The sequence below is a fragment of the Trachemys scripta genome, chromosome 12 (genome assembly GCF_013100865.1).
Source record: "Trachemys scripta elegans isolate TJP31775 chromosome 12, CAS_Tse_1.0, whole genome shotgun sequence".
Classification (NCBI taxonomy): domain Eukaryota; kingdom Metazoa; phylum Chordata; order Testudines; family Emydidae; genus Trachemys; species Trachemys scripta.
Window position 1 is genome coordinate 2,262,743 of NC_048309.1, and position 22,673 is coordinate 2,285,415.

General features: G+C 44.1%; 2 protein-coding genes across 2 annotated transcripts in view; one reads left to right on the forward strand and one right to left on the reverse strand.

Moving 5' to 3' along the window:
- The first annotated feature begins 614 nt into the window (after window positions 1-614).
- PDRG1 (p53 and DNA damage regulated 1) lies at window positions 615-6,063 on the forward strand. Its single transcript, XM_034787593.1, has 5 exons — window positions 615-628; window positions 719-828; window positions 1,836-1,910; window positions 5,003-5,083; window positions 5,472-6,063. Exons 1-5 carry the CDS (start codon window positions 615-617, stop codon window positions 5,558-5,560), a joined length of 369 nt encoding a protein of 122 aa, XP_034643484.1. The 3' UTR covers window positions 5,561-6,063.
- Window positions 6,064-6,073: 10 nt separating this feature from the next.
- The window catches only part of TTLL9 (tubulin tyrosine ligase like 9), a gene marked incomplete in the record, with an annotated part of 22,173 nt that continues 5,573 nt past the window's right edge, over window positions 6,074-22,673 (reverse strand). The window contains 9 exon segments of the mRNA XM_034787275.1: window positions 6,074-8,821; window positions 9,406-9,530; window positions 10,035-10,148; window positions 11,572-11,768; window positions 12,830-12,888; window positions 14,726-14,813; window positions 14,906-14,946; window positions 15,597-15,687; window positions 16,480-16,548. Of these exon segments, the coding sequence (XP_034643166.1) occupies window positions 8,745-8,821; window positions 9,406-9,530; window positions 10,035-10,148; window positions 11,572-11,768; window positions 12,830-12,888; window positions 14,726-14,813; window positions 14,906-14,946; window positions 15,597-15,687; window positions 16,480-16,548 (861 nt within the window).

Below are 22,673 nucleotides of genomic sequence, written 5' to 3' on the forward strand. Positions count from 1 at the left end.
GGCACGCACACTGCCCGGGTCCTGGCCACCGGTCCGGGGGGCTCTGCATTTTAATTTCATTTTCAATGCTTCTTAAACATTTTAAAAATCTTTTTTACTACGGACAACAATAGTTTAGTTCTATATTTTTCCCGGCTCGCCGAGCTCTGGTCAAGTGTAGGTAGTCTCTTGGTCTATTCAAGGCCGTGATCAAGTGTCTTGATGTTTTTGGTCTTTTGGCCTGGAGATGAAAACCTTTGTCTTTGCTTCTGGGACCTTGAAGTGAAAAAATTCTCTAAGTTCTATCTGTTCTTAGACTTATAGAAAGAGACTTTCTAAAACGTTAATGTATTACTGGACCGCGAAACCTTAAATTAGAGTGAATAAATGAAGACTCGGCACACCACTTCTGAAAGGTTGCTGACCCTTGATCTTGCGGAAGCAGAGGAAGAACTGACAGGAAGGGGATGCAATGCATGACAGTTCTTTCTCTGCTTCCACAATCTAGAGTGACCATCCCTGACCGGTGTTTGTCTAACCTGCTCATCCCACACTCCTCCCCAAAACAATGCCCAACTAGAAAGTCCCAGTGGATTCACGCTCTTTGTCCTAGGCAGGGACTTACACTTGCGGTTATGTTAATTGCAGGGTGAGTCCAGACCTGTGGCTCTCAGTGGGATTTTAACTCAACCCAAAACAAGGCTTCACCCAGCTCATAACAGTTATGATTTCATCTTAGGCCGGAGAAATCTGAATGTTTGTTTCTTTTCCAGATTGTGGACCTGGATCTAAAGCGGAATCAGAACCGAGAAGCTCTCAGGGCTTTGCAGAAGGACCCGGACCCTTCTGGTGAGGGATCCAGTGTTAGCGCTGCTATTCACATCTGTGAAACTTTCAGCTCTCTGACACGCCTGACACAAAGTTGCTGTATTCTCTTTCTAATCGACACACCCTGCCTGCAAAGTGATGGAGGGCCACATTTCCAAAACGGCACATGCAGATTAAACACACAGTTGCAGCTGCGGATGTAATTGTGCAAGTTTGTGCCTCAGAGTGGAGGTAGATTTGGTGAAAGATCAATTACGGTGCTTGACCTAGTAGAAAATTAAAGCTACTTTGTACTATGAAAAGTAAATGTGCAAAATTGTACCTTCGTTTCTCAGCTGATCTGCACCTACTGGGGACTCAGTCAGGTTTGCCTACTTTGTGGACTAACATAAATATTTACTCTTGCTATCACTGTGGGCTAACACAGCTATGAGAACATGAGCTGGGAACTGTTCTGCTCTGCACTTCAGCAACAGAATAACTAAGACCTGATGGCAGAATCTTTACTGGAATGGTGAAAGAACCCAGCTTTGACACAAACATCCCAATTTCGTTTTAAAAAGCTGGTAGTTAGAAGAAAATTTATAATTTATAAACTGAGCAGATTGGATTAGGAAATTACAGTCAATAAACATGGAACGATGCCATCTTTAGTCACTTCTCAGAGTAGAACTGCATGGTAAAATGGCTGTCTTTACCTGAGCTCCGTAGTAAATATTGTATTGTTTCAGAGTGTTGAAGCAAAGGAAGGATTTTTGGAAACCAAATGTGTATCTTTCTACTCTGGACTGAACGGGCAGAATGTTTGTGGTGACTGACTCACTCTTGCACAGGTTCCATGAGACTGAATCTTGCTTAATTGCTCTTAGACACACACCTAAGCGATGCTGCAGACTGTTGTGGCGCACAGAGCGGTCTACAAAAGCTAGCCTGCTGGGTGGATTTTGCATTTATTTTGTACCCAGCAGGATGCAGAAGAGTATGTTTCATTATGAAAATATCTAACCAGGCTGTCTTTCTGTTTTCAGAGAAAGCAATGGTTTGCTTTGGAAACATGTTTATTCAGCTTCCAAAATCACAGACTAAGGAAATGATTCAGAAAGGTAAGCCAGATGCCAGATTTCTAAAACCTGCTTGTAAACTCTCAAGCGTCAGCCAGTATCGAACAAGGTTTTTTTGCACACGCTTGGACACATACACAGGTGTCTTGTGTCAGAAGTATGGGACTTGCGCTAATTTGGTTGCTGAGCCAGTCTGTCTTTACTGACTTAGAGCTTTTACATACAGAGCTTTTATTCTCACCACTGCTTGGAAGCTTAGCTCCTAGATAGCACGTCTCAGCCCTAGGCCTCAGAGTGCTTTAGAGAGAAGGTTAAGTACCAGTACCTGTGTTTTACAGATTGGGAAGTTGAGGCAGTGAGAAGGGAAGTAGCTTGTCAGTGGCAGAGCAAGGAGTAGAACTGAAGTTTCCAGACACCCAGTTCAGTGCTTTACCTCATGTCAGCCTGCTTTGTGAGCCAGGTACCCTGCATGCACTTTCCAAAGTGCTGCACAACTTTCCTTGAACGCAGTTCAGAGGAAGAGGCGCTTAACTTGGCTGTGAAGTGAGGTGGCCTCTGTCCATGTTGTGCTGAGGGTTTAACAGTGCAACCTTTACACTCTTGACTAAGGAATTAGGCGATTAAATGCAAAAAGCTAAATTAATATTTTAAGAGGTGGGTATAAATTGTCCAGGAACAAATTAGGTCAAAGCAGTGAGGGAGGAGTGCTGATGAGGAACTTCAGAGGGACCCAGCCAAGCTAGGCAAATGGGCAGCAAAATGGCAGATGGAATTCAGTGATAAATACACGTTAGAGGGAATCATTTGAACCCATCATACATTTCACTGGGGTGTAATTACCTGTCACCGCTCAGGAAGAAAACCTGGCCATCACTGGCTATTGTTCTACAAGTCCTGTGCAGCAACTGTGAGGAAGGCAAACAGTCCTAGGATGCCAAAGGAATGGGCTGGAGAATAATACGGAAAATCTCTGAATACCATTCTACAAATCAATGGGGCACCTTCCCTTTGAGACTGTGTGCGGTCTGGGCCACCCCATATCAAAGGGAATGCACCAGAATTAGAGGGGCTTCCGAGATGAGAGACCAGAAAATCTCTGCTATGAAAGGAAGACAAGTTTATTCCCCGCCTTGGTAGAGAGGAAAGGAAGGGTGAGAAAGGTAGATTGGGAACTTGTATTCAACTTGCCTCTATAAAACGAGGAACAAAGGGGCATTCAATGAAATTGAAAGATGGCACATTTTAAAACTGGACTCAATACAACTGGGTGAAATGTTCTGGCCTGTACTCCTGGGGGGATTCTGCACTCATGCAGGGGCGCAGGATTCATATGGTCTGCATTTTTCTGTCTCTCCCCCCTGCCCCCCGCAGAAAAACACAAAAAAAATCTGCCAGGGGACATGTGCCTCGTCCCCAGCAGCCCAGGCAGTACATCTGTTCCAGCGTGTCTGGAGCAGCCTCAGAGATTTGGGCGGGCGTGCCTGCGTAATCACTGTCCGGGGGGGGGGCGCTGCGTGTACCTGTGTGCCGAGAGAGAGAGAGACTCTGTCCCTCTCTCGTGACTTGCAGCTCCCTGGTGTGTAAGGGTCAGGCTTTTTATTATGCAGGAGGCAGGCTAGAGGCACAAATGAAGCAGCCTGCCTGAGTTAATTGATCTTATTCTCTGAGGCACAAATGTAGCCCCCTGACTGTGTAGTAAAATTGCTGTTGATGGTTAATTTATCTCATTCTCTAAGGCAGAAATGTAGCAGCATGCCTATTGTTCTTTTTAGTTAACTGTTCCCATTTTCCATCAATTCCCCCGGAGCATTAAAACCTGTGAAAGTTTTAAGGCCCCTACATTGCCAGAGTGATGTAAAGGAGTCTTCTTATAAATGGCAGGAAGGGAATCCTCCGCTAGGAAGATCTATGCGCTTTCTCACTTTTTTTCCTGTGCCAAAGTGGCACAAAGGGGTTAGCTTACAGCTCAGGATTTATTTTACTTACCAATTAAAGAAAAAAAGACTTTGAGGGCAAATAAAACATTTACCAAGCAGTCAATAAAATGTCAGGACAATCAGAATCAAGCACTCCCCAAAGTACCCAGCCAGGTCCAGGACAATGATTAGCAAAACTGTATGACTTTCATGTGTGAAAGTCTGAGCAATTTAAAATAACATTCTACTTTTTTTTCCCTGTTTGCTGTTCTGTCATGTAATTTAAATGAAAATCCAGGATTATTACTGGAATGCAGGGTATTGGTTACCAAGTGTTTGCAACTCAATTTTCATGTGTTTAGGAAATGCTGAATATGAAATGAAATTGTGAAATGAAATTAATGGAGATATCCCATCTCCTAGAACTGGAAGGGACCTTGAAAGGTCATCGAGTCCAGCCCCCTGCCTTCACTAGCAGGACCAAGTACTGATTTTGTCCCGGATCCCCAAGTGGCCCCCTTAAGGATTGAACTCACAACCCTGGGTTTAGCAGGCCAACGCTCAAACCACTGAGCTATCCCTCCCCCAAAATAGTTATTGTGACTTTTTTTCTGTATTGTAGTTTGAATAAATTACCAAAACAATTGAAACTGGTGTGATTATATTGCATTTGAATTTTTTGGTGCAGAGTCCCCCCAGGAGTCTAGTATGCAGGAGGTCAGCCTGGAAAAGCATAATGGGCCCTTCTGTCCTTAAAATCAATGAAAGTGGGTGGGTTTAGAAGTATTAACTGTTTGTATTGTGGAGTGCCCAGAGGCCCTGATCATTAGTTACTGTACATTCCCACCCAAACAAAAGACAGTACCTCCCCCAGATAGCTTATGGTTACTTTTAAGAAACCTCTGGTTTGGTTCCCAGTATTGGCATGGCCTATCTTTTCTGACCGGTTGTAATGCAGTTACAAATGAGCTTGTTTGGGCTCCAGAACCTTGTTCCTCTCACCATTCATTATACTTAGCTGGAAGGGAATATCTGGCAGGAGCATATTCGTAGAAAGAGAACTGTATACCTACTTTTTTCTATATGACAAAACAAATGCAGCAAGTTCAGTGCGAGTGAGAATCCAAGGAAGAGTTCCCCTTCACTCAGAGTTGATGTTCCTTAACTCGCTGTACTCCAGGATGCTTCATTATCACCATCTGATCACTATCTTCTCAGATCAGGAGCACTTGGACGAGGAAATAAACCAACTTCGGAAAGAGCTGAGAGTGAAGGTCAACCGTCTCTTTGAAGCTCAAGGTATTTGAAAAGGGTCAGGAAACATTTGATTGGGAGCACAAATCAGGTGAGGGGTGGAGGGAAGAGGTCCAAAAATACATGAACTATATTTGGAGAATAACTCCCCTCCATTCTCTTTACAGTAAAAGCCCCATATTTGCCTAGTTTTATGGGCTTGTCCCTGGGACTGTTCTGTTGCAGACCTCACTGTGCACCACTAAGGTGTTGTTAGTTGTTTCCAGTGGCTGGTAGTTCAGTCAGTGATGACTATGGGAACAAATCTGCAGCCAGATACAGCAGGGTCTTCTCCAGACTACTTGTACTGGCAGTTGTTTAGAGAACTCTTTCACCAGGCGCCAGTGAGAATGCTTTTTAACAATAGCTTTATTTCCTGCCTGTTCTTCCTCAGGTAAACCTGAGCTGAAAGGATTTAACTTGAACTCCATGACCCATGAGGAAATGAGAGTAATCAATCAGATACTGGAAGGACGAAACTAGACCATTGTGGCGACTTCAACGTTGCTGATAAGGTGCATTCAGACGGTCACTCACAGTGCAAAATCTGTGGACAATCTCCAGATTTCTTGTGAAGACATATTTACTCTCTGGAGTGGTACATTTCCTAAGAAGCATTTGGCTTCTGAAATCTTTTCACTGTAGGAATCATTCGGCTCCAGTGTCGGTCGTGGATTAGACACTGCAATTTGCAGAGACAAGTGCTAGAACACTGGCCCTTTTAGTTATTTGACAGCCTGCCATCCCTGGGGTGGGAGTGGGATTATTAGAATCAGAGGAGCAGGACATTCCTAACTGCATCTCTTTTATGTATGAACTTCTGTAACTTCGCTCCACAGCTAGTGCATTCTATTGGCAGGAAAAGGAGTAGGAGGAAAAGAACTGTGAATCCATAGTGTCTTCAAAGAATAAAGAAAGAAACTTTGAGTTGTGTAAGCTTGTGGTGGTGGAAGAATTGTGAATCAATTAAACTGTACACTTAGGAAAATTCCTGGGTTTTTTTTTTAAGCGTACAGTAGATACTTGAGTGCCTGCTAATCTGAAGGGTGTACTTCTGAGCTAGTATCCTATGTCTAAACTTGTAAGAAGAGATTTGGAAGAAGTGGGATTGTTTGCATTAGGGAAGGGGACAGAAGTATGCAAACCAATGAATGGTCTAGAGAAGAGAGATTAGGTGTCTCTACTCATCCTGTCTCAATACAAGAACAAGGGGCTATTCAATGAAATTGATAAATGATTAATTCAAAACTGATATAAAGGAGGAAATACTTTTCACACAATTAGCCCATGGAACCCATTGCTACAATATACCATTGAGGCTAACAGCAGGATTCAAAAAAGGATTAAACACTGGTGGATAACAAGACTCGCCAGAGCTATAGTAGTGTTTAAAAAATTACACCCTCGTGTTTCAGACAAATTCTAACTACCGCGTTACCTCGATATAACACGACCCAATATAACACAAATTTGGATACAACGCGGTAAAGCAGTGCTCCGGGGCAGCGGGGCTGCGCACTCCGGCGGATCAAAGCAAGTTCAGTATAATGGTTTCACCTATAACGCAGTAAGACTTTTTGGCTCCCAAGGACAGCGCTATAACGAGATAGAGGTGTATTTGGACTGGAGATGGAGGAGCTGTGTACGATGGGGAATTAGGAGGAAACTTCCCTGGGGGTAGATTATCCCGTAACTGCCTACAGCAGGTTTTCTTGAACCTTTCTGTAAAGCAGTTGGAAGCAGCTGCTGCTGGCAGCAGGATAGCGGACTAGATAAATCCCCTGTCTAGTAATTCCTTTGCTCCTAATTGCGCTAATGAAATGGTAAATATGACTGCTTATGTTTGTGCATGGGCCTGGGGAAGAGGAGCATACAGTGACAAGAAAAGCCTGCTGTCCTCTCTCTAGAAATGAAGGTTTTCTTCCCCACACTAGCTCAGGTAAAGTTTAGTAAATATTAATCATATATTAATATCCTCTACAAAACACACACCTTCTCAGTTAATGCAAAAACCAAAGGAAAAGAATGAAGGTGATTCCACCATGAGCAGCTCTCCTTCATATTTCATCGCTTCCCTAGTGCGGCCAGTGGTAGGTGTGTTTTGTCTGGTTAGTGCTATTTAATTTGGAAAAAGTCAGAGATACGGCTGTAACTTGATTCCCTCTGAATACAGCAAAGGGAGTTTGGGGCCTAGCAGAATCACTTTCATTCTTTTTTCATTTTTAGTGTTTGCATTGCTTGAAAGTGTGCCCTAGATTAGTGAACGTGGTTTTGGGTGGGGGATTTTAGTTTAAAACACTGGTTTCAATTTGAGGGCTGGGGAGTAGGCATAGCTAGCAAGCCAGTGAAACAACTGCATCTGTTTTGGCAGATTTTTGTACTCTCAGCACAGAGAACTGTAGCTGACCCTTCATCTTTGTCTAGCACTCAGCCTCCTGCTGGATTGGGTGAACAGCTTTGAGCACCAGGTGTTTAAACTTTAAACAGAACAACTGTAATTGTTAGCTCTCAGCCAATCTCCCAGACAGCTAGGCAGGCACATACACACCAATATGCACTGTGTTTTGTTCAGTTTTGCACAAATATAAAATTTGAATAGAGCTCAGGAGGAGTGGGTTTGCACCAGAATAGGCCTGTTCCACTCTCCTTAAGACGGGCTGTTTTGGTAAATCTATCAGCTTTGCTTGAGTGCTTTTTTTTAAAGTTGGCTGTATTTAACTAGCTAATGTATAGGATTTAGAGCTACATCCACATAAACTTCCAACTGCTAAAAGCAAGGCTATGCACTGTAGGCTTAAGGCTTAAATTACAGATTTAGCAGTTAAAAATGGTTCCCATTAGTGAATAGCCTCACTGTAGCTTTCCAGAAAATTCTCTCTTCTGTAAGAGGGTGGTAAAGTTACTTTTCCTAGCTCAAAGGTACTAAATCCCTTCATTATAACATGTAACCAGCATAGTGGAGCCACTCTCAGTGCCTTCATAAAATAGAACGGGAAGGTTATTGTTACTGTATCATGGCAACAGGCCTTACGATGGGCCGTGTTTCTATAGTAGTAGCAGCATGAGGCTCAAATGCCCACCTTTCTGAAAAGCTTCTGTTTGAGTGAGCAGAGTCTGTAGAGCCCCTTTTAGAGCTTACACTTTAAAGGAAAACTACTCATGTCAATAACCTCAAATTGAGGACCAGTGAAGCAGCACTTCTTCTGGATTTCTACCAGCACCGAGGCATTACATATTTTATTCATATCCATTGCAACGTATACAGAGTCAGTGATGGATAGGAGTGCTTTTTGTCTGCAATGTGGCGTGTACAGCTGATCTATAGTCGTACGTGGTAGCCAGTTGACAGCCTTGCTACAGCCTGCACTGTGGAACAAAACAGATGAATTCTTTACCGAAGAACTGGTCAGCCACAACGGACCATCACCAAAATACCTGATTGCATCATGTCCAAGTTAAAAGCCAACCCACGTCTATTGTTGCTCTGGCTTATGAAAACTAAGATTCCCACGCAGGGAAAAGCCTAAGGAACCAAGAAATGGCCAGCAGTCTTATGCTGAGGCAGCGAAACTGTCCAGAGACAAATGAGAACTGCAGCTCTACAAGATGAGGAAGAGGGAGCAAAAGAGCTCAATCCTCAGTGACTTCTCTTGCCGCATGCTCTGGGTCAGCATTGAACTTTCTGCTGGGTAGGAAGAGATTTGAAGAGCTGCTTCAGCTGTTTTTTCCTGTCATTGTTGTAGCCTGAAACGAAAGCATGAACAAAGTGACAGATGACTTAGTCCCCCCAAAGGGTGACGAGGAGAGAGAATCGCCTGCTTTCGGACAAAGCTGTGCTCCAATCAGTTAGCATGAAGCTACAGCCAGAGAAAATACTGAAGGCATATTTAACTACTTAGTGCTATGTGAAAACCTGCAATAGGTGCTTTCTGCCTGATTGAATTGGGCATTACTACAGGCTACTAAACAAGAATATGCAACCAACATTAGAAATGTGCACAATCAACAGTTGTCACAATTGTATTATGGACCTTTGGGAATAGTTTTTAAAAGGAACTGGCAGGTGAAGAATACCTGTGCTGGCTCTCGCGGTAGGGAGTTCCAAAAATCTAACTACTGCCTCCACATCAGCTTTTAACACTCCTATAGTTTGATCACTGACACCAAAACTGGAAAATATTCACCCCCTCCCATGAGTACTACACTCTGCTAGCACTGTGTGATCATTCACACCCGGTCCTTTTACTCTTGAGGGAAAAGTATGTTGATATCTAAACAGTTAAAGACCTCGAGTGAGATGCCCTGCCATCTGCGTATGAGTGAAGTACCTAAATGTGTGTTTGCCATGAAGCTTCCGTTTACTGGTGTATCCACATTCCCTTCTGCTCTACTGACTGGACCATCATTCCACATCAGGTCAAAGCCCCCAATACGCTTCTCCTTCCCTGTCAGCCTGCAATGTCAAATACAAGGTGTTAAAGTACATGAGTAATGGCTGTGTAGCTATCTGATCCACTGTCTGCACATTGGCTGGAAATCTGTGCAGATCAGGGAGAAAACCAAACAGCTGAGAGCTGCAATGGGCAGCTATTTACTATTAATATCTTGGGTTAGCACAATTGCACAGTCATCCTGGGACAGGAGGCTGGACACGAGGCTTGAAAGGAGAGATGTGTGGTCTGAGCAATAGACTAGGAGCCAGGAATTCCAGTTCAAGACCCAGCTCTCACACCACCTTCATCTGTGGCCCTGAGAAAAGGCCACTGGGAGAGTGCTCTCAGTGGTTTAGGTTATGTCACAGGGCAGTAGCACCAAGTGGGAGAGGCAAAGGCCAGCATGACAGACCTGTAGCCTTGAGTACGATGGTTTGCCTGCAGAAGCCAGAGGACTAGCTCAGATACATTTCACACACTTTGGTAAGACTCATGGAGAGCAGTACACTTGTTTTTTCACCCACCTGCCCTCCATGTCCACAATATGCAATGTGTCCTTGAGAAGGCGACACTTGAGCTCATAGTCCTCCTGACTACTGGCAGTGAGGGAGGGAGAAGCATTAACCTCAAGAAGCCAGCTGTAAAGAGAACAGCAGTGAATTAGAGGGAAGCAGACAGCTAACCAATCTGTTCCCCTAACAGAAATGCCTATCTATGGAAACCTCATGGCACTGCTGGAGAGCAGGAAGGAGGGAGTGAAGTGATAGGAAATCTAACCCCAAACATCATTCCTATACACAGTCAAAGAACATTCTGAGCTCAACTGTACTAAAGAGAGAGCCTCTCCAGCACCCTAAAAAGTATACAAGTAAAACTAAAGGCTAGATGAAACAACGCCCGCCCCATTAAATCACAGGGTATGTCTGAACCCTTTCCTCAGTGCAGGGAGGTGAATGTACCTTGGAAGTAGTTTCCTAACAAACTGCTATATGACTACCTGGATTGGGAAGTACCCAATAAGTTGCTCAGATGACAGTGGCAAACTGTAGTACTATAGTTACATCACAGTGATTCAGTCAAGTTCACCTCAACTTGATTTGTTCCTTCATCAGTGGAAGTTACACAAGCTCGTTCTGTGCAGATTGTCACTGCAGAAGCAGTAGTTTGGTTTGAAGCTACGACTACAGCAGACTAGCTTGTACAAATTTGGGTTGTTACCCGAGACCACTGTTGAGCAGTGTTTATTAGCTCACTTTAAATAAAGCCGTCCCCAGTGGCACTGCAGAGACATCAGCCTGATGCTGACAAGCCATTGAGGGTTGGAACGCCAGCTACTACACATTGTTAGAGGGAGGAAGAGGAAGAAAAGAGAGGACGCTTAAAATGGCACTTTCAACTTAAATCATATGTTATACAAAGTTCCTTATCAATGTTACTAATAGCTCTTTATGTGATTAAAACTGAAAATCTTAAAAATCGAATCTTGTTGCTTTTGCTGCTCTTTGTTTACTTCTGCAGTGAAAGCCTGTTCTACTGTCAGGTTCCCAGTGTTGCAATATTTTAGTTGCAAACACTGCAGAAGGAGGTTTATATGTCTAAAAGCACATTTTAATTGATGTATATTTAAAAAACAATTAAATTGTTTCTAGTAGTCACATTGTGAGAGTTTCTTTTTATAAAAATCTAAGTTGAACCAAATTTGAATGTATGATTTCTTGTTACAATCTCTTAGATTCCTGGGGAGTCTGTTTCCCATAGTCTTCAACAGGAGAAGTACCCCACCACGGTCTAAAACTCTGTAATGAAGGCTGCCTCTTAGCCAACACTTCACATAATTACTTTTGAGGTTATGGCAAGTGTACTTATTATCTAGTCCTATCCGTCTACTACTGGTGCTTGGCTGAATCTCAGTGTTCATGGGGGTGCTGCTGGAATACATAGTTACTGGAGGAGTTAGTAGCAGTGGGTTTCCAGTGAGCCTCCCTTCACTGGCCATTGCTAAGTTGTTTAGGCAGCCTTCCATTTACTGTATGCCACCTGTATGCTCACTAACATCCTTACGGCTTGAGATCCTGGTCTATCAGGATGTCGTATCCATACAGTTCAAAACAGTGTTTGTCGCTGATGATCACTTTCTGAACACTCTGTAGGCTCTTGATGAAAATGTTGTCCATTTCTGCAAAAAGAGTCTCCACCACTTCTGCCCCGTGCTTGGCAGTCAGGTACTGTCGGAACCGCTGAATCATCCACTTGCAGCCCTAACACATACAACGACAACTGTAACATGCTGTTCCTACATATCTGACCATGCATTTCCTTGCCTACCTGAAATAATCACGCTCAATATTCTCTACAGTCAAAGGACAATTCTGGATAGAATCATAGAATATCAGAGTTGGAAGGGACCTCAAGAGGTCATCTAGTCCAACCCCCTGCTCAAAGCAGGACCAATTCCCAACTAAATCATCCCAGCCAGGGCTTTGATAAGAAGCCAAACATCCAGAATCAGATGTTACTCCTCTCAGTGCATCTTGGAAAGGAATAATTTAACCTTAGTCTAGAGAGAAACTGCAGTCTCTGCTTGGAAAGTGGAGTAAAACCAACACTTAATCTCAAGACTGGAGTGGTATCCTAATAGTGATCATCATCCCACCTTCTCTTTCCATCAGAGTTTCACAAGACACACATCTAGGACTTCCCTTTCCAAAGGACCAAGAAATATTAGGCTAGAGATTTAGAGGAGAAGCATAAAACATGGAAAGTTCAATGCAAAGCTTTGTTTCTATGAACTTTTAAGTATCTCCGATTCACAAAGAATATTTAAAGCTGATCTCATTTGTTTAAGATTTTTTCTTTGTTCCGACTGCAGGTCCCTCAGAAAAGGGGGGCAGCAATCACAGATGACCTCTGAAGATGCTACGCTCAGCTTATAGCTGTGGTAATAGCAGTGAATGCTAAGCACTACAAGTCTGGGTCTCTGACAAGCATTATCCAAAAATGAATTATTTGTGGGGTCAGAATGCTCAACACCGCAAAGTAGTGCACACTTGTAATGGAACAGTTAGAGCACAGCTCCCACTCACTGGATCTCCTAAAACATCCATCAATGAGCACATACACTGGGTATCAGAGGACAGCCAAGGCAGAGCGTCCATACAGCACATCCTCAAGGACTACCAACCTGCCATATACACTGCACAGTAGCTGGAACAACGAGGCCAGAACAGCTGCTTGCTTGCACTCCCTGAACTACGCACCACAGTGTGTACGCTTGGACACAGGCTGGGTCAACTGAAATAGCCAGTAGGTTTTCACTCACCTTCTCTGGATCATAGTCAGGTGCAGTCTTCTGCACTGCTACATTGGTGAGATGCACATCTGGCAGGGGGAGGAGGTAAGGATCATGGAGACAGAAAATGACGCTCTAAATAATTAGAAATTGAATTTGGGTCCTAAGCCAGTCTCCTGTGCTCCTTATGCCAATGAATCTCTCCTCCCTTCCCTAATTGTGGAGCTTATACCCACCACTGCAGGGAGACATCTTGGTGAAAAATTAAGAGAAAATAAATACAGATAAAAATGGAAATCTGGAACAACTAGTAGCAAAGCCCAGAGCAAGTTTTAGCCCCGACTGGCTCTTGTGATGGACTGACATGGAAGCTCTTCTCCTGGGAATGCAACCTAACCTCCGTGCAGAGCACTGGTGCCCAAGAATCTTGGAGACCCACTCTGGATTGCCTCATTAAAGCAACCCACCTTTTGATCACACTGAGCAAGAATGAGCAAGTTACTAAATATTTTATTAAGGAAAGTGGTGGATTCTCTCTCTTGATGTCTTCAAGTCAAGACTGGATGCCTTTCTGGAAGAATACGCTTAATTTTAGCCAAATACAAATTATGTTTTCGTTAAACACAAGTTATTGGGCTTAATCCTGGGGTAACTAGGTGAAATGTAATGGGCTGTGATTAAGGCTACGATTTAGTCATGGGTATTTTTAATAAAAGTCATAGACAGGTCATGGGCAATAAACAAAAATTCACGGCCCGTGACCTGTCTATGACTTAAACTATAACTACCCCTGACTAAATCTTGGGGGTGCGGGTCACTACTGGTGGCAGGTGCCTGGGGAGCTGCTACTGGGGGGGGCAGCAGCACCAGCAGCAGGGGTCTCTGAGCAGTGGCTACCTCCGGGACCGCTGAGCAGCGGCTGTTCTGGCCGCCCCCGGGACCGCTGCTCAAGTTCCCAGGGCCAGCTGCCTGGAGCTGCCCGAGCAGCAGCTGGTGTGTTGGCCCCTTGGCCACTACAGCAGCGGCTGGTGCGGCTAGCTGCGGGGCTGCCCGAATGGCTGGCTTCAGAGCCGCTCCAGCAGTGGCCGGTGTAGCTTTCCCTGGGGCCACCCGAGCAGCTGGCCCCGGAGCCAGCTGCTTGGGCGGCCCTGGAGTCAGCCACACTGGCCGCTGCAGATGTCACAGAGGTTGTGGAAAGTCACGGAATCCGTGACCTCCATGACAGACACGAAGACCTAGCTGTGATATCCAGGAGGCCAGACTAGATGACCCTTCTGGCCTTAAACTCCATGAATCCATGAAAAAAGCAGGCTGCAATAAGTGCACCTGTACTACGGAAGTGGGACTGATCTCCCACGTTTGGCCCTAGCTGACTGACGTTTCTGGAGATCCACTGACACCAGTATTCCAAAGACAGAAGGTGAGAGCAAAACAAGATGACAGCAGAACAGCCAGTGAGAAACAAAAGGAGAGGATGAGAATTCTGTAAGTATCCAGAAGTCAGGAGCTTAGAGATAAGGGTACTTAGAATCATAGAATATTAGGGTTGGAAGGGACCTCAGGAGGTCATCTAGTCCAGCCCCCTGCTCAAAGCAGGACCAATTCCCAACTAAATCATCCCAACCAGGGCTTTGTCAAGCCGGGCCTTAAAAACCTCCAAGGAAGGAGACTCTACCACCTCCCTAGGTAACGCATTCCAGTGCTTCACCACCCTCCTAGTGAAATAGTGTTTCCTAATATCCAACCTGGACCTCCCCCACTGCAACTTGAGACCATTGCTCCTTGTTCTGTCATCTGCCACCACTGAGAACAGCCGAGCTTTGTTCTTCTGGATCCCTTCTTCACCCCCAACCTCCCAAAATACTAAAATGGTAGATTCCATTACTTAGCAACTGCCCTGTAACACACAAGCAGAGGTCAGGATACAATGATCATCTATGCTACTTAGAGTGAAGCGTGTGTTGGAGAAGCGAGCAAAGCCGTCCCGGTATAACCAGGCCTTCAGCGGGATGTACTGAGGGAAAGGGGAGAGAGAAACTGAGGGTGAATAGCAAGAAAATCCAACCCAGTCACTGCAATAAAAATAAAATGGACTTCTGCACTTACAGACATCACTAGAACATAAACTCTCAAGTCAAACTTTCGACCTGCGAATCAAAGAGAAATATATAGCAATATAACATAGTGAAATTTGTGCTAAGTCATACCTAGTGTTACAAAAACCCAAATTAGAATTTATCTACACACAGCCATGCACCAAAATAACTAGATGGGTTTTAAGTCACACCTTTTGTTGTTTTGGTACAAATCTGTGAATGGACGTGAATTTCGGATTAAGACAATTTAAATCAGTAGGATGCTCTTGATCCAAAATAAGTGGCCACATACAGACTTGCACCAAAACAACAAAAGGTTTGCACTAAAACGTTTTGGTGCCTGGTTGTATGAAGACAAGAGAAGAACCTGCTACCATATGACAGTGGGGCTGGACTTATCTTTAATGTGTGTGGCTTGTATTAGGTCTAATTTTTGTTCATCGGATCACCTCTGTATTCTCAAAATCTTTTGGGGCAGGATCACTAAACTACCACACCAGCAGCACTGACTGTGTGCAGCATTCTACGATTCACATTTAAATCCATAAATAGCTAATTTCAGGCAAGAACTGACCATATAAAGTCTTAACCTTCATTAGACAGGTGATCTGGGGATCTCCCTCCCTATGTGACAGGAACATCATAGGTAGAGTGTCTCTCTCCACATGTCAGGCAGATACAGACTGAAACAAGCATCTTACCTCCTATTAAATATGGGTTTTCAATATAGCACTGAGCTACATAATTCTCTACTTGAGTTTCATCTTTCTGATCATCTGTACGGACCCCATCCTGCAAAATAAAACAAGTTATTTCTTCTCCGTGGACAAGACTGAACGAGGAGAAAAATCAAATCACAAGCACTCACAGGATTCTCCAGTCAATCCGTCCCAGTTTTAGATTTCAGATCAACGACAAAACATCCCACCTTTTGTTTTGTTGGACAATGAGAAAATCTGTTATAATCCTGGTGGGTGGTGATAAGTATTACATGTGAAAGCTGTAGATGGGGACAGTGACTAGTAAAGGTACGTAGATAAAGTTACAGTTGGAAGACCAAAGCTCTAGGTCAGCGGTCCCCAAACTTTTGAGGGTCACACCCCCCTCTTACCCCTGTCCCCCTGAGCTGGGGCCAGAAGCGGGACCATGGCTGGGGGACACAGACAGGGGTAAGGGAGCCGAGGCTGGGGCCGCAGCTGGGGGTGGGTCGGGGGCAGGAGTGGAGCCACAGACGGGCTGCAGTGGGGGCCAGCAGCCGGGCCCACGGCCAGGTGCTCCACTCCCAGCCTTGGCCCTGGGCCAGGAACAACCGCCGGCCAAGGCTGGGACTGGGGCCACGGGCATGCGGGGCTGGGAGCCAGGGATGCGGCTGGGGGCTGGACTGGAGCAGAGCTGGGAGCAGGGAGGGACTGGTTGCACTCCCTCCCCGCCCACGTGGGAACTGGCCTGGGCCCTGCCACGCTCCCCTGGATGGTCCTCCACCTCCCCGTAGGGGGACGCGCCCCACACTTTGGTGACCTCTGCTCTAGGTGGACCTTCCCAAAAAAAAATTTGTGGTGTGAGAAGAGAAAGTACACGTTTCACCTTCCTCCAGTCAATGACATCCTTGAGTTTTCGGAACAGAAAAATGCCTTTCCCTTGTGACCTGGCAACCTGCAGCATAAAGAGAAGGGAGGTGTTAGCCGCGTTGTTCTTAAGTTTTCTCACTCGCCTCCAGCTGGGAACAAGTGGTTACTGAAAGAAATCTTATTTCTGTAGCACCATGGTGGCTAACAGAAGATCCAGGTGGCTGCCCTTTTTACAGTTGTTGGCAACTCTCACACACAGCAGTTAGCATTCCCTTCAGGAACAGATGCTGTTCTCTAAAAGGTAATTATGGAAGCATCTGTTGCGCACCCTGATTCATCATTTATTTATTAAGCACCCAGTTGGCATTCTGGGTGCTGTACAAAGTTAAAAACAGGAGACTCAACAGAAGGCATTGGTCAGTAACACCATATTGTGGCACTGGTACAGCATTTATTATTATTAATTTGTGTTACCTGAACACCTAGGAGCCCTACCATGGATCTATTTGAAGGGCTGTCTTTTGGGTGAAAGACAAAACCAGGGTTCTGGCCACTTAACGTCATTTAACTTCTGTAAGAATAAGAGTGTCAACCCCATTCTTGGACAGATTCCTACTCAGGTAACTAAGTTCTCCCTGCAGTTTCACATAGGTAATTGTATCCTATTTCACTTCCTGTCCTGAACTGCTGTGTTGTGCTGCTTGGACCGAATCCTGAGAGGCCAAGGATCTCAGAATCAGGAACTTAAATGCTGCTATTTGAGTGGTGGGTGAACTGGTCCATATATTTATGCAGGCATATTGTGAGGCTTAACGTTTTGTAAAGCACTTTGAGCTCCTTGGATGAAAGGAGCTATAATATTAATATTAATTATATAAAAAGTCAGCCAAAACCCCACACAATTCCAGTTCAGAAGAATAAGTCAGTGCTTTTCCATATTGTGTTTAAAAAGGCTGAAGCTATAAAAAGCAAATACTTGATGGTGTGTGGTGATAGAAGGGTTTTGATGGGATTCATGAGTGGAAATGCCATCAGTTTTACAGCCATTACAAAGGAGAGGCACTAAAACCTTTACATCACCACATACCATCATGGGTTTTGTTATTCCACATTTTAGACAACAGCTACCTTAGATTTTGTAAGTAGTTTAATAAGTTTTTATTGGGACTATTTTTCACATCTGTCTGTGTTTAAAGCCAGGTTGCCTTAGTTACTAGCTACAGGCCATGGAGTGACAGTAAAGTTAAATTTTAAAAACCTCTAAAAATGAAGCTATTTTCTATAAATCCAGAGTGACACGATTTTAAGATCCAATCCTTCATGGCCTGAGGAAGATAGGCCGAGGATAGAAACAAGTTGCTTTACACCCTTGGAACTCCTGGAATCCCAGTTCTCCAGTGTGATAAAACAAGTGTTTCTAGCTTCAAACTGCCACTGAGCCAAGACAATAGATCATCTCTCTACGTTTAAGTTTCCATTTTTCCTGCTGCACATTTGTGGGAAAAGAAGTAAAGTGGCAGAGACTTTTCCCCCTCTTTTCTTTCAATGGTGGCTCTCTGAAAGTAACTCAGATGTTAGACGTAGTCTAAGGGGAGATGGCTTAGTGGGCAGAATGGGACCAAATAAAAAGTTAATCACACAATTGCAGAAATACAGTAACACACCATGTGTTTTTGATTTAAGCTCTATCTGGAGTCTGTGTGTGTCACAATAGCATTTAATGAGAAAGGGGATACAGCAACAGTCCATCATGAGAGATGCGAGCAACCTACAACAAGCTACAGGAGAGAATGAGCTTGAAGATCACCAGGTTTGCATTGCACATTAAAAGCGGCCTGAAGCTGGCTCTGATGGACCACCCACTAAGAAAGTTCTATCACCAGCCCCACAAGAGCTCAACCCTGGGACCAGAATTACCCCCCACCCCAAACACAACTGCAACACACACGGGCTATCTGAGACTGCAAGATCTAGGTCCTTTCAAGAGCACAGAGTGACATGAGGAGTAACACAAAGTTTATTTTTACTTGTGAGTTTTGAGGTCACCCACAAACTACTTCATTCCAGTTGTCGGTATAATTTTTGTGGCCACATTCTTTTAATATATTCTAATTTATTGTATTCAGATTATTTCCAATGATAATTGAGGTTGTGGGCACAAAATATAAGCTTAATATAAGGTTTCTTGTTGCTGATTAACCCAAATTAACATTTGTAGACTTGCATAATCACTAGCTGTTATCCTCATGGCTGTAATTAAATTGTTAGTTTGCATAATTGCCTCCCATTCACTACTTATAAACCCACTCTTATTGATAGGCCTGATCTGCAGAGTGAGACAAACTGTCTTGTCCCCTCCTACCAGACCTGCTGTGCAGAGCAAAGTAACTGTCCTGTTAAGACCCTGAGACTGGCCATACTGCATCAGACCTAGCCCAGTATCCTGTCTTCCTACAGCGGCCAGTGCCAGATGCTTCAGAGAATGATCAGAACAGGGCAATGTATCGAGTGACCCCCATCCCTTGTCATCATGTCCTCCATGAACGTACCTAATTCTTTTTAACCCAGTTATTCTTTTGGTCTTCACAATGTCCCCTGGCAACAAGTTGCACAGTTTGACTGTGTGTTATGTGAAGAAGTCCTACTTTATGTTTGTTTTAAACCTGCTGCCTATTCATTTCACTGGGTGACCCCTGGCGCTTGTGTTTGGGTTACCTAAGGGGTAACTAACACTTCCTTATTCACTCTCTTCACACCATTCATAATTTTATAGACCGCTATCATATCCCCCCTTAGCTGTTTCTTTTCTAAGCTGAACAGTCCCAGTCTTTTTAATTTCTGTTCATAAGGAAGCTGTTCCATACCCCTAATATTTGTTGTTGTCCTTCTCAGTATTTTTTCCAATTTCCTTTTTTTTTGAGATGGGGTGACCAGATCTGCACGCAGTATTCAAGGCGTAGGTGTACCATAGATTTATATTCTGGCACTACGACATTTTCTGTCTTCTTATTTATCCCTTTCCTAATGGTTCCTAACATTTTATTAGCTCTTTTGATGGCCACTGCACACTGAGCAGATGTTTTCAGAGAACTATCCACAAGGACTCCAAGATCTCTTTTTTGAGCGGTAACAGCTCATTTAGATGCCATCATTCTGTATGTATAGTTGGGATTATGTTTTCCAGTGTGCAGTATTTTGCATTTATCAACATTGAATTTCATCTGCCATTTTGTTGCTCAATCATAGAAATGTAGGCTTGGAAGGGACCTTGATAGGTCATCTACTTCAGTCCTCTGCACTGAGACAGAACTAAGTATTATCTAGACCATCCCTAACAGGTGTTTGTCTAACCTGCTCTTAAAAGCTCCAGTGATGGAGATTCCACAACCTCCCTAGGTCATTTGTTCCAGTGCTTAACTATCCTTACAGTTAGGAAGTTTTTCCTAACGTCTAATGCTAACCTAAATCTCTCTTGCTGTAATTCAAGCCCATTATTTCTTTTCCTGTCCTCAATGGTTAAGGAGAACAATTTATCACCCTCCTCCTTATAACAACCTTTTATGTACCTGAAAGCTATCATCATGTGCTCCCTCAATCTTCTCTCTCCAGACTACACAAAGCCAATTTTTTCAACCTTTCCTCATCGGTCATGTTTTCTACACCTTTAACTGTTTTTGTTGCTCTCCTCTGGACTTTCTCCAATTTTTCCACATCTTTCCCAAAGTGTGGTGCCCAGAACTAGACAAAATACTCCAGTTGAGGTCTTATCTGTGCTGAGTAGAGAGGAAGAATTACTACTTATGTCTTGCAAAAAGAACAAGGAGTACTTGTGGCACCTTAGAGACTAACAAATTTATTTGAGCATAAGCCTTCATGGGCTAAAACCCACTTCATCGGATGCATGCAGTGGAAAATACAGTAGGATGATATATATACACAGAGGACATGAAAAAATGGGTGTTGCCATACTAACTATAATGAGAGTAATCAGTTAAGGTGGGGAGTACCCAGAAGTCACCTACTACAGGACAGGCCCAACAAAGAAAGTAACAGAACACGACTAGCCTTCAGCCCCCAACTAAAACCTCTCCAGCGCATCATCAAGGATCTACAACCTATCCGGAAGGACGATCCCTCACTCTCACAGATCTTGGGAGACAGGCCAGTCCTCGCTTACAGACAGCCCCCCCAACCTGAAGCAAATACTCACCAGCAACCACACAACAAAAACACTAACCCAGGAACCTATCCTTGCAACAAAGCCTGTTGCCAACTCTGTCCACATATTTATTCAAGGGACACCATCATAGGACCTAATCACATCAGCCAAACTATCAGAGGCTCATTCACCTGCACATCTACCAATGTGATATATGCCATCATGTGCCAGCAGTGCCCCTCTGTCATGTACATTAGCCAAACCAGACACTCTCTATGCAAAAGAATAAATGGACACAAATCAGACGTCAAGAATTATAACATTCAAAAACCAGTTGGCTAGGGCAGCGGGGGGCAGTCAGGGGCGGGGGGGGGTGTTGGATGGGGCAGGAGTCCCAGGTGGGCCATCAGGGGGCAAGAAGCGGGGAGGGGAGTCAGATAGGGGGCAAGGGTGGGTTTCTTTGGCATTTTCCTCCCTACAAGTATGTTATATTTAATTACATTATGGTTGCTATTACCGAGCAATCTGGCTACATGCACCTCTTAGACTAGATCCTGTGCACCAATTAGGACTAAATCAAGAATTGTCTCTCCCCTTGTGGGTTCCAAGACTAGCTGCTCCAAGAAGCAGTCATTAATGGTGTCTAGCAATGTTATTTTTGCATCCCATCCTGAGGTGACATGTTCCCAGTCAACATGGGGATAGTTGGGGATAATCTCCCATTATTATTGGGTTTTCTAGTCTCTCTGTTCTCCCTGAGCATGTTACGGTCACTGTCGTCATCGAGTTAGGTGGTCCGTAGTATATTCTTCTCCTATACTCTTACTAGTCAAGTGTGGAATTTCTACCGTAGAGATTCTATTATACTGCTTGATTCTTTTAAGATTTTTACTATATTTGCCTTTATCCTTTATTTTGCATATAATGCCACTCCCCCACCAGCATGACCTACTTTGTCATTCCTATATATTTTGCACCCAGGTATTACCATGTCCCATTGATTATCATTGTTCCACCAAGTTTCTGTGATGCCTGTTCTATCAATACCCATGTTGTGAGTCTCACAGATGGGTGTACATTGAATTATGCACTCTGGTACAATATTCATGATGTTAAACGTTTTGAATCATTTGGCAGCAGGATGGCATTTCTAGGCTCCATTCACTATACTGGCAATTTCGAAAGGAAGCACATTTTTTTTTGGTCCCAAGGAGATGCATCCAAGTGGAATTTACTGCATACAGCACAACTCCATTTATCTCTGGGGCTCAGAAGACAGGAGGAGCCAGCCACGGGATTCAGAAAAGGCTCTTGCTCCTCAACCCTAAAGCACAATGAGGAAGAAATGCCGGCCAGTTACAGACTAGCTGGCCTTGCTAAGGGTACACTCAAGGGGTGAACAGGCTGCTCTCTGGGTCCCTCATCCCAGAATGCAGCGAAGAGAATGCCAATCAGCGTTTTAAACTGGCTGGATTTGAAAGGGTTATATTAGGTACAGTGTGTCTCCTTTAAAGCTACTGGCTTTCTTCTCCAGTATTACTTCAGGGGTCACCATAGACTTCGTTAAAACAAAGGTCCTGTTAAACAGAGTTCTATTTTGGGCACACTCATATCTGTGCACACATGGCGTTTGACTGACTGACTTCAGAGGAGTTCTGCTAGGGATGAATTTGGCCCTACAGTGAGAGCCCCTGGGGAGTTCCCTGTTGCTTCAGCAAATCAGCACAATCCATATCTCAACATAGCAACTTTTTACATTCACAGGCCTGTCCTCAGGGGTGCCATTTAGGGGAGGAGGGGACTGTCCTGGCCCCCCTGGATAGTAAAAATCTGGGGGCAAATTTGTCTCTCTCATCCCTCCTTTGCACCCATGCATCCTTTATCCAAAATACTCATTTGGCATGGATGTTAAATAGGTGTTAACAAAATCAGACAAAACAGAGTTTTTCAAAGTGTGATTTAAAATCCCTTCCCCTCTCCATTGCTCAGTTTTCTGTCCCTTGTGATGTTATCATTTCACTAGTTCTCCTGTTATCTGTGGGTATGTCTAC